We start from the raw sequence: 12,188 nt of genomic DNA, 5'->3' as shown, positions 1-12,188 counted from the left end.
ACCTCTTTTGTGCTGTTGGTTGTCTTTGAGGGGGTGATTTCTGAAAAAGACATAAAGAGAAGTTATTGTTGGAACCAAGAATGAAAGTGTGGAGAAGTCGGCAGGTAAGGTGGGTAACTTTGCATCTGGAAGGTCTGAAATCATACACTTCATGTTCTCTGATGAGTTCATTTGCTCTTTAGGGGCATCAGAGTTCAAATTCCTTGTTGTCATGGAGAGCAGTGTTTATCGACTTAGGGTGGTTTTGCCTCCTGGGGACATTGGCAATGGCTGGAGACATTTCTGGAGGTCACTCATGGCCTTGAGTGGGGATGCTACTGGGATCTAGTGGGTGGATGCTGCTCAATGCCTTTAATGCAGAGGACAGCTTCTGACCACAAATAATTTTGGGACCCCAAGTGTCAATATTGCTGGGATAGAGATACCATGGCATAGAAGAAGCAGAAAATTGTAAGCTCCAAGCTCTTTCATTCAGATCTGGCTCTGGCTGGGCATTATAACTGAAATGGCTGAGCAAACAGAAGACTAGATACTTTAGGTTTTAAAATTCAGTCTGGCTGGGAATTATAACTGAGACAGGAATGTCAGTTTATAACCATCAGCTGTTTTTTAAAATAAGTATTTATTTATGTATTTGGCTGCACTAGATCTTAGTTGTGGCATGCAGGATCTTCGAAATCCCTTGCAGCATGTGGGATCTTTTTAGTTGCAGCATGAGAACTTGTGGTTGTTGCACGTGGGATCTTAGTTCTCCAACCAGGGATTGAACCCATGTCCCCTGCATTGGCAGGAAGATTCTTAACCACTGGACTACCATGGAAGTTCACCTGGAAAGTATTCTTAACCATTCTGCTCTATTGTCTCTTGAAGATGTGGCTGCATCTGGCAGAAAAAGGCACCATGCACAAAAATCACAGCTACCACTTGCTGAATGCCTCCTCATATGCATCATTTCATTTAATCCTTGAAATAATTCCATGAGTCAGATTCTGTTATTTAAGCAGATGAGGAAATAGGCACAGGTTGTTAAGGAAATGTCTGTAGTCATGAGGGGGTAAGCAGTAGAGCCCAGATTTAAATCCATACTTGTCTAAGTGCAAGGCTCATTGTGGTGGCTGTTTTTTAGTTGCTAAGTTGTGTCCGACTCTTTGTGGTTCCATGGACTATAGTCCGCCAGGTTCCTCAGTCCATGGAATTCTCCAGGCAAGAATATGGAGTGCGTTGCCATTTCCTTCTCCAGGGGATCTTCCCGACCCAAGGGATCAAATCTGCATTTCTTTCATTGCAGGTGGATTTTTAATGCTGAGGCAAGGGGGAAGCAAAGCTTGTACCACTTCACATGTGCAGAGACTGCACACACAAGAATCGGAAGGATGTGTAAGCAAGTTCAGTCATTCACAGGCACCCTTGATGAAGACGGCCTGTGGCCCCTTCGCTACCTAAGAACCCTGATGTGGACTAGCCAAGCCTCTGTAATTCAGTGCTGGTCTCTGGAAAAGTCATCTCTGTACCTGTGGGGGCCTTTGTACCACCGTTCCTTTCCAGTTTGATCTTGGAATCATGTTTTAATCTTTTTAAAGGGAGTTTGGGTCTTAGGTCCCTGAATAGTCCTGCTCCCCTTTTTAAAGAATTAATTAATTTATTTATTAGTGTTTGTCTGCGCCGGGTCTTTGTTGTTGCACGGGGGCTTTCTCTAGTCACGGCAGAGCGCAGTCTTCTCGTGGTGCTTCTCTTGTTGCGGAGCACAGGCTCTAGGGCGAGTGGGCTTCGGCAGTTGTAGCTTGCTTCCCTTTGGCATAATTGTTCCTTTTTGTTCTGAGACTCAGTTTTGTGGAAGGATCGTGGGGTCCCGGACTCTCCCATTGGAAGGAATCTCAGAACTGACCTGGTATGAATCCTATTGGTATAAAGATGACCTGATAATTCTGATATGAGATTTCCTGATATCAAAGCTGAAGGCTTGTGCTTCTCATGACCCCGAGCTCCTTAGGGGATCTTGCGGGGTGAGTGGGATACAATGACCCTGGTTAGTCTTCCACTAAGCTCTTTCTACTGTGGAGTCTGCAACCTCATGGCTTTAATGCTGGATGGGCAGGAGCACAAGTTACTTAAATCTTGGGTGCTTCGGTTTCTTTATCTGTAATAACAGTGCTTACCTCATGCAATTATTGTAAATGGAATAAAGAATGTAAAGTACTTAGTGCAGTACCTGGTACATGTGTGTTTGTGCTCAGTTGTGTCTGACCCTTTGTGACCCCATGGACTGTAGCCCGTCAGGCTCTTCCGTTCTGGCACATCGTACAGTTGAAATAAATATTGTCTATCAGTATTATTTGGAGAAGGCAATGGCACCCCACTCCAGTACTCGTGCTTGGAGAATCCTATGGACGGAGGAGCCTAGCTAGTAGGCTGCAGTCCATGGGGTCGCTAAGAGTTGGACACGACTGAGCAACTTCACTTTCACCTTTCACTTTCATGCCTCAGAGAAGAAAATGGCAACCCACTCCACTGTTCTTGTCTGGAGAATCCCAGGGACGGGGAGCCTGGTAGGCTGCCGTCTATGGGGTCGCACAGAGTCGGACATGACTGAAGTGACTTAGCAGCAGCATCAGTATTATTGCTTGGTGGATCAGTGGTAAAGAATTTGCCTGCAATGCAGGAGGCACAAGAGAGGCGGGTTCAATCCCTGGGTCAGAAAGATCCCCTGGAGTAGGAAATGGCAACTCACTCCAGTATTATTGGCTAGAAAATTCCAGGTACAGAGGAGCATGGTGGGCTATAGTCTATGGGGTTGCAAAGAGTCAGACACGCCTAAGCACCCATGTACGAGTGTATATATATATACATGTCAATCAGCATTATTGTTTCTCCATGAATCAGTTTCCTAGCATTCAGATTTAGAGACTCTCTCTCTTACGACTTCAACTGTAGCCAGTACCTCATGGATACTCTACCAAGTCCTGTATTTCTTATGTATAGACTTTCTCTACCTATATGATTTCTATGACAGTTACCATGCTTATCCAAGATCACAGATCTTGGTGGGCATATGATTCAAACTGTGTCAATTTTTACATTTCCAAAGAATATGCAATTATATTTAAGAGAGAGAATCAGTTACCATTTTTTTGATGGTTGGATCAGTAGCAATGGTAAGGTTTGGATCTGTTGGTGGCCATATTTCCTATCCTGTGGACTAGGAAGCAGAGAAACCAGTTTGCAAGGGGAAGAGAAGAAGCGGATTCAGAGTATGAGAGACGGGGGTGCCGTGACAGTGTTGGGTCCCCAACTTCAGTTCATTCCAGTACCCAGCTGTATTCTTACCCAAGACATATCCATGCATCTCATCACACGTGTGTGTGCGTGCTCAGTGGTCTGTCACGTCCAACTTTTTGTGACACCCATGGACTGTAGTCTGTCAGGTTCCTCTGTCCATGGAATTCTCCAGGCAAGAATACTGGAGTGGGTTGCCATTTCCTCCTCCAGACGATCTTCCCGACCCAAGGACTGAACCCGTGTCTCCTGCACTGGCAGATGGATTCTTTACCACTGAGCCATTAGGAAAGCCCCTGAATCTTATCATAAACTCATATTTTCCCTTAAGTTAACCTGAGTGGGTTTCTCTATTTTGCAATTCAAAGAATCCTTTCTCAACCATCATCCTGTGACCTGTGACATCACCTCCAAAGTTCACTTGCATTCTTAACCCCATCATTTATCTAAATTTCCTACTTTTCTTTTTACCTCCTCTTTACATCATCCATTTCCTTCCAGAGAATAGGTATTCACTGGCCCCACCACAAATATATATTTTTGGACTTCCCAGGTGGTACACTGGTAAAAAAAAAAATCCGGCTGCCAATGCAGGAAATGCAAAAGACTCGGGTTCGATCTCTGGGTTGGGAAGATCCCCTGGAGGAGGAAGTGGCAACTGTCTCTAGTATTCTTGCCTGGAAAATTCGATGGACAGAGGAGCCTGGTGGGCTATAATCCATGGGGTCACAAAAAATTAGAAATGACTGAGCACACACATGCTCGTGTTAGACTCACTTAAAAATTAGGAGGGGAGATAAGAAAACAAAAATTTTTCTTACTCTGACAAGTGTTCTCATTGGAATTGTTGAATTGTGCTTTCCCAGAGAGGAGTTTATATCCATCAATACAGTGACAGTAGAAACTTCCAATGATGTTCTGACACTCAGCATTCACTCCACAATATACACTAATGGGTGGTTTACATTCATCAACATCTGGAACACATAGGAGAAAGCTGGTAATTTGTTTGATAAAGATTTATTGAGCATCTAATATGTGTCAGAAGCTGTATCCTTTCCACCAGTCTATCCTGGCTTTTCAAAACAACTTGGTTAAGGTAATGCTTGTCTTTGTTCTTTCCTTTCTTTGCTGACTTTGGTTGGGTTCTCCAGGAAGTGGACTTTGAGACAAGGATTCTAGTGCAAGTATTTTATTTAGGAAATGATCCTAGAAATCACTGGAAGGGAAATGGTGAAATGAAACAGAGAGGGGAAGGCAGAAAATAAAGGGGGTATTATCTAGCAAATTTCTACTGTGGACAACTGAGGCTCAATTCCTCTGGGAACCTCTGGGAGGCAATGTAGAGCAGGCACTTCAAGTGACACTGAGAGGTGAGGGAGTTTAGTTCAGTTCAGTTCAGTCGCTCAGTTGTGTCTGACTCTTTGTGACCCCATGAATCGCAGCACACCAGGCCTCCTTCTCCATCACCAACTCCCAGAGTTCACTCAGACTCACGTCCATCGAGTCAGTGATGCCATTCAGCCATCTCATCCTCTGTCGTCCCCTTCTCCTCCTGCCCCCAATCCCTCCCAGCATCAGAGTCTTTTCCAATGAGTCAACTCTTCACATGAGGTGGCCAAAGTACTGGAGTTTCAACTTTATCATCATTCCTTCCAAAGAAATCCCAGGGCTGCTCTCCTTCAGAATGAAAGAGAGGTGAGGGAACCGGGGTATTTATCCACTTAATTTTATCACGTGTTGGTGGAGGAATGTTTACAGGTGGTATAAACTCCCCATTACTTCTATTTGTCCTGAGTGTGGACTGAGTGGTCTCCAGGAGCCAGAGAAAGCCTCAGACTTCGTGTACAAAGGAATGGAAAATGCCAAGGACATTAAATGGGATACTGACTGTGTTTGCACCACCCAGCAGCCTGCCCTGGCCAGTTCATATGCTGAAGCTCTAACTCCAACTGTGGCTGTATTTGGACATGGGGCCTCTTGGGAGGACATGGAAACACAGAGGAATGGATAAAAAATGTGGTACATACATATAATGGAATATTAGTCATAAAAAAGAACAAAATAATGCCACTTGCAGAAACATGGATGGACCTAGAGATTGTCATACTGAGTTGAAGTAAATCAGACACAGAAAGACAAGTACCATATGATATTGTTTATATGTGGAATCTAAAAAATGGTATTTAAAATCTAAAAAAAATGTATTCTTATCTAGAAAACAGAAGTAGAGTCATGAATGTAGAAAACAAGCTTATGGTTACCAGAGGATAGGGAGGGGAGGGGTAAATTGGGAGACTGGGATTGATATGTACGCATTCAGTTCAGTTCAGTTCAGTCACTCAGTCGTGTCCGACTCTTTGCGACCCCATGAATCGCAGCACGCCAGGCCTCCCTGTACATCACCAACTCCCGGAGTTCACTCAGACTCACGTCCATTGAGTCAGTGATGCCATCCAGCCATCTCATCCTCTGTCATCCCCTTCTCCTCCTGCCCGCAATCCCTCCCAGCATTAGAGTCTTTTCCAATGAGTCAACTCTTCGCCTGAGGTGGCCAAAATATTGGAGTTTCAGCTTTAGCATCAGTCCTTCCCAAGAAATCCCAGGACTGATCTCCTTCAGAATGGACTGGTTGGATCTTCTTGCAGTCCAAGGGACTCTCAAGAGTCTTCTCCAACACCACAGTTCAAAAGCATCAATTCTTTGGTGCTCAGCTTTCTTCACAGTCCAACTCTCACATCCATACATAACCACTGGAAAAACCATAGCCTTGACCAGATGGACCTTTGTTGGCAAAGTAATGTCTCTGCTTTTCAATATGCTATCTAGGTTGGTCATAATTTTTCTTCCAAGGAGTAAGCGTCTTTTAATACACAGCAGGTTTTTATTAGTTATCTAATTACTAGATATAAAGTAGATAACTAATAAAAACCTGCTGTGTAGCACAGGGACCTCTACTCAGTACTCTGTAATGACCTATATGGGAAAAGAATATAAAAAAGAGTGGCTATATGTATATGTGAGACTGATTCACTTTGCTGTACAACAGAAAGTAACACAACATTGTATCTTTTTGTGATACAACATTGTAAGTCAATAAAAATAAAAATTTTAAAATTAAGAATACATAATTAAAACATGTACGAAAAGTCTTAACTGTTTGGAAATTAGGAAGCACCTCCCATATAATTCTTGGAGTGACAAAACATCAAAAGGAAATTACAAACTGTTCACAGATTAATAAAAATAATATTTCTTCCTGTAGAATATATCTGAACCTGTACCACAGGAAAAGTTATGGTCTTAAATGTCTTTATTTTGAAGAAAGATGAAAAATAAAGTGCCTAGGTATTTATTTTAAGAGCTTGGAAAAAAGAAATTAGGGAGATACTAGAGCTGAAATCAATAAAATAGAAAACAAGGGCTTTCCTGATGGCTCAGTGGTAAAAAAGCTGGGTGCAGGTTTGATCTCTGGTTGGGGAACTAATATCCCACATGCTGTGCTGGGCAGCCAAGAAAATATTTTAAAAATTGCACAAAAAATTGAACTGTGCTTTGTAATTCATGAAGTACGGTCACATTAAGTACCTTATTCAATTCCCCTTCCACCCTCATGAGGTCAGCATTATTATCCACACAATATGGAGGAAAAAAGTGAGACCTAGTTAAACTGTGGAAGGGGGCTTCTCTGGTGGCTCAGCAGTAAAGAATCCGCCTGCAATGCAGGAGCTACAGGAGACGCAGGTTTGATCCCTGGGTCAAGAATATTCCCTGGAGGAAGAAATGGCAACTCACTCCAGTATTCTTGCTGGAAAATCCCGTGGACAGAGGAGCCTGGCAGGCTATAGTCCTTGAGGTCACAAAGAGTCAGACACATGCAAGTTCTGGAAAAGCCCACTTTTGACACCATGAAAGCATTTTTCTTGGTGAAGGTTGAGTTGGCAGAGTTTTCAGCATTGCGTATTATAGTTACTTTCTCACAGCCTTTATGCTTCCACATCCACCTCTGGATGATTTGAAAATTACCCTTGGGGTTCCCTGGTAGTCCAGTGACTAAGACTCTGAGCTCCCAGTGCAGGAGGTCTGGGTTTGACCCCTGGTCAGGGAACTAAGAGTTTGCATTCTGCAACTAAAAAGTTCTGACTGTTGCAATTAAGGCCCAGCACAGCCAAAAAACAAACAAACAAAAAACAACAAAGAAAAGAAAATTACTCCTTTACCTTCACATCTCTCAAAGCGGTAGCTGAAGTATTTCTCCTTGGATTCAGAACGGTATCCATGGTTGCAGGTACAGTGAGTAGCATTGACACAGAAAGCATTCTGGGGGCAATGGGTACAGGTCCCTGCAAGGAAAAGAGAGTTAGGTCAGATGTCATTTGAGTCAAACCTGATGCTGGGAAAGATTGAAGGCAGGAGGAGAAGGAGACAACAGAGGATGAGATGGTTGGATGGCATCACCAACTTGATGGACATGAGTTTGAGCAAGCTCTGGAAGTTGGTGATGGACAGGGAGGCCTGGAGTGCTACAATCCATGGGGTCGCAAAAGAGTTAGACATGACTGAGCAACTGAACTACGTTTTGAGTCAAAACCCCTCCTGTTATTATTTGGTTTTTTATTTGAGCCAGGGCCTCTCAAGGGCGAGGAAGCTGCACCCTTTTCCTTTTGTGAAATGCTAGTACATTAAAGAATGAAAGACACCAAACGCAAACTATGCACATGCGATTCTTGTGCATGATAAAGGACTGGGGTTGGCATTAAACCAGTTAATTTTTGACACAAACGTTTCAGTGCAATATGACTATGCTATTCTCAAGATCATTGCAGAATATAGAAAAGGGAGATGAGCTGGTTAAGAGCTTGGACAATGGATTTGATTCTGGCTCCACCTCTTCCTACCTGTGTGTCTTTGCACAAGTGTCCTAACCTCTCTGTGCCTCAATTTCCTCATCTGTAAAATGGGTTATTGTGGGGATTAATCCATATAAAATGTTTTGGGCAGTGCCTGGCACATGACCGGTGTCAGCTGTGATTACAAAAATTTGAATTTGTAGGGTACCACAGAAGGTATATTCTGAAAAGTTATATTTGTAATGCTATGTATAACTTCATTTAGATGGAGATGGCTAAGGATCTTATTTGTGGCCCATTGAAAATGAGTGGAGGGGGCTTTCCTAGTGGCTCAGTGGTAAAGAATCCACCTGTCAATGCAGGAGATACGGGTTCAATCCCTGGTCTGGGAAGATCCCATATGCTGAGGAGCGACTAAGTCCTGTGACACAACTACTGAGCCTGGGCCCTAGAGCCTGTGAGCCACAACTACTGAAGGACTTAGAGCCCGTGCTCTGCAACAAGAGAAGCCACTGCAACGAGAAGCCCACGTACCTACAACTTGACAGTAATCCCCACTGGCCGTAACTAGAGAAAAGTGTGTGCAGCAACAAAGACCCAGCACAGCCAAAAATGAATACAATAATTATTTTTAAAAAAGAAAAAGATCTTAAAAAAAGAAAATGAATGGGAATAATGGAGCTGAGGAAGCTGTAGGTCTAGTGGAGAAATCTGGGAGCTTGCCAGGGTTCATGGGGAGTGGAGGCTGGGAATATGACAGAGGACAACATGCAGAGTCTTTGCTCAGAATGCATCCTCTGTCTTTTGGCTAGAAATGCAGAATCTCAGGACCCACCCTAGACTTGGTGACTCAGAATCTAGGGAGTCGGCCTAGGGATTAAAGTTAACCCGAAACGACCTTGCTCATTTTTTGTTGACTTGCTTATGAATGGGATGAAATGATTATTATCATGCTCTGTCTCTCCCCACCAGAATGTTCACTTCATGAGACTTGTGTGTTTGATTCACTGTTCTACTTCTACCTTGGGCACATAGTAGTAAAATAAAAACGGTAACTGAGGACTTCCTTGGTGGTTTAGTGGTTAAGAATCCACTTGTCAACGCAGGGGACCCGGGTTTGATCCCTGGTCTGGGAAGCTTCCACATGCTACAGAGCAACGAAGCCCACGTACTACAACTACTCTAGAGCTCAGGAGCCACATCTGCTGAAGCTCGTGCTCTGCAACAAGAGAAGGCACTACAATGAGAAGCCCACGCATCACAACTAGAGAGCAGCTCCTGCTCACCACGACTTGAGAAAGCTCTTGGGCAGCAATGAAGACCCAGTGCAGCCAAATAAGATACCTAAGTTTGATGAAATGTTGAATTAAAAAGAGTTACAGGAGTGAGCCTCCCAGTTCTGTTCCCAGAAGCAGCCCCCTTTCTTTATCCTGATGGAAGATGTGAGTGGCCTCGGGTGCATCATTGGTATGCACACTCAGTGGTCTCTGGCTATGGAAAAGTAAGGCTTCGAGCACTCACCTTTGGTTTTCTGAGCCACGACTCCTGAAAGGCTTAGCAGAAAGCAGAGTCCTGGAACAGTGAAACAGAAGGGAGACACGTGAAATGGTTGAGGAAAGATTCCAGGATATTCCCCAAGGGCTGGGTATCAGTTATCGATTGCTGAATAATGATAATTATTTCTTTAAAAAACAACATTCTCATCATCAAAAAACTATGAACATTAAATGATGGAGAGGATGTGGAGAAAGGGAACACTTTTGCACTGTTGGTGGGAATGTAAATGGATATAGTCAGTATGGAGAACAGTAGGGAGATTCCTTAGAAAACTAGGAATAAATTTTCTGTATGACCCAGAAACCCCACCCTGAGAAAAACCATAATTCAAAAAGTCACATGTACATCAATGTTCATTGCAGTAGTGTTTACAAAAGCCAGGGCATGGAAGTAACCTAGAAGTCCATCAACAAATGAATGGATAAAGAAGTTGTGGTACATATATTCAATGGAATATTACTCATCCATAAAAAGGAATGAAATTGGGTCTTTTGTAGTGATGTGGATGAACCTAGAGTCTGTTATACAGAGTGAAGTAAGACAAAAAGAGAAAAATATTGTATATTAACACATATATATGGAATCTTAAAAAATGGTACTGATGAACCTGTTTGCAGGGCAGGAATAGAGGTGCTGACTGACAGAATGGACTTGTGGACACAGCAGGGGAAAGAAAAGGGAGGATAAACTGAGAAAGTAGCATTGATATATATACACTACCATGTGTAAAATAGATAGCGTGTGGGAAGATGCTGTGTACGCAGAGAGCTCAGCTGGTGCTCCGTGATGACCTAGAAGGGTCAAATGCAAGGACTGAGAGGGAGGCTCAAGAGGGAAGGGATATATGTATACATATAGCTGATTCAGGTCTTCCCCAATGGCTTAGTGGTAAAGAATCTGCCTGCAATGCAGGGGCCATGCGTTCCATCTTTGGGTCAGGAAGATCCCCTGGATGAGGGCATTGAAATTCCCTCCATTATTCTTGCCTGGAGAATCTCATGGACATAGGAACCTGGAGGGCTATAGTCCAAGGGTTGCAAAGAGTCGGACATAACTGAAGCAACTTAGCATGCTTGCATAGTTGAGTCACATTATTGTATGGCAGAAACTAACACAATAGGACAGTAAAGCAACTGTCCTCCAATTAAAAAAAATATCCTATGATAAACCATAATGGCAAAGAATATTAAGCAAAGAATGTATATAAAAGGCAACATTTATTCTATTATCTCTCATGATTTCTGTGATTTGGGAATCTGGGAAAGACTCAGCTGAGCGTTTGTAGCTTGAGGTTTTTTAGGCAGTTGCTGCTAGACTGTGAATGGGTTGAAGCAGCTGGGAACTGGCAGAGGATTGCTGTCCCTTCTTGTAATCTCAGGGCCTGGGATAGTTGGGCTTCCTCCCATTGTGGCAGCGTTGGTCGGGCAGCTCCCATGGTGCTTCAGCGCTCTAAGCATGAGAGCTCATATCCTCTCAAGATTCAGTCCAGAAAGTCATGCAGCTCCATTCCACCATATTCTCTTGGTTACAAGCAAGCCATATGACCACCCAGATTCCTGTGGACCAGAACCAGAGTCTTCCTTTTGATGGAGGATTGGCAAGATTCCAGAACTGTGTCTTGAAAGGGAAGTGTTGTTTCTGCCTGTTTGGAAAATAAAGGCTGCTTCTATGTGAAGTCTGCTTCTACTGTGGCTGCTAAAGTGCAGTTTTTTCTTCCCCAAACCTTCCCAGCATCTGGTGGTGTCATCAGTCATGTTCCTGCTTCTGCAAAGACCTGAAGGAACTGGATGGCTAGGCGGGTTTTTTCTTCCTTTCTTAATAAATCTTACACCATTCTCGTCATTAGTTCTCCCGTTACCTCCTTTTCATTCTCTTATCATATACTAATGTCTAGAATAATTTTCCATTTGCAAGTACAATATATTTAACAACTGGTATGACTGGAAAAGGTAAGTTTTCATTTCAATACCAAACAAAGGCAATGCCAAAGAATGTTCAAACTACCATTCAATTGCTCTCATTTCATATGCTAGCAAAGCAATACTCAAAATCCTTCAAGCTGGGCTTCAGTAGTATGTGAACCAAGAACTTCAAGATGTACAAGCTGGATATAGAAAAGGTAGAGATACCAGAGATCAAATTGTCAACATTTGTTAGATCATAGAAAAAGCAAGGGAATTCTAGAAAAGCATCTACTTCTGGTTCATTGACTATGCAAAAACCCTGGACTGTGTGGATCACAAAGAACTGTGGAAAATTCTTAAAGGGATGGGAATACCAGACCACCTTACCTGTCTCCTAAGAAACCTGTGTGCAGGTCAAGAAACAGCAGTTAGAAATGGACATGGAAAAAAAAAAACTTACTGTTTTTTTTTTTTTTAACTGGGAATACATCAAGGCTTTATATTGTCACCTGCTTATTTAACTTACATGCAGAGTACATCATGCAAAATGCCAGGCTGGATGAATCACAAGTTGGAATAAAGATTGCCAGGAGAAATATCAACC

General features: G+C 43.0%; 1 protein-coding gene across 4 annotated transcripts in view; it reads right to left on the bottom strand.

The window, feature by feature from the left end:
• ADGRE3 (adhesion G protein-coupled receptor E3) overlaps nucleotides 1-12,188 on the bottom strand; it is a 64,187-nt gene that overhangs the window by 43,300 nt on the left and 8,699 nt on the right. For 3 of the 4 annotated variants that reach the window (XM_061421845.1, XM_061421844.1, XM_061421846.1), the window contains 4 exons: nucleotides 9,645-9,695; nucleotides 7,494-7,616; nucleotides 4,095-4,250; nucleotides 3-40 (listed from right to left, as the gene is read on the bottom strand). In XM_061421845.1, coding sequence (XP_061277829.1) covers nucleotides 3-40; nucleotides 4,095-4,250; nucleotides 7,494-7,616; nucleotides 9,645-9,695 — 368 coding nt within the window. The remainder of the gene's footprint in view (nucleotides 1-2; nucleotides 41-4,094; nucleotides 4,251-7,493; nucleotides 7,617-9,644; nucleotides 9,696-12,188) is intronic. The other variant, XM_061421847.1, reaches the window with a different exon arrangement.

The sequence above is a fragment of the Bos javanicus genome, chromosome 7, assembly GCF_032452875.1.
Source record: "Bos javanicus breed banteng chromosome 7, ARS-OSU_banteng_1.0, whole genome shotgun sequence".
NCBI classification, from domain to species: Eukaryota; Metazoa; Chordata; class Mammalia; order Artiodactyla; family Bovidae; genus Bos; species Bos javanicus.
The sequence above is the reverse complement of the archived record's forward strand: the minus strand, read 5'-3'. Positions and strand labels throughout refer to the sequence as shown.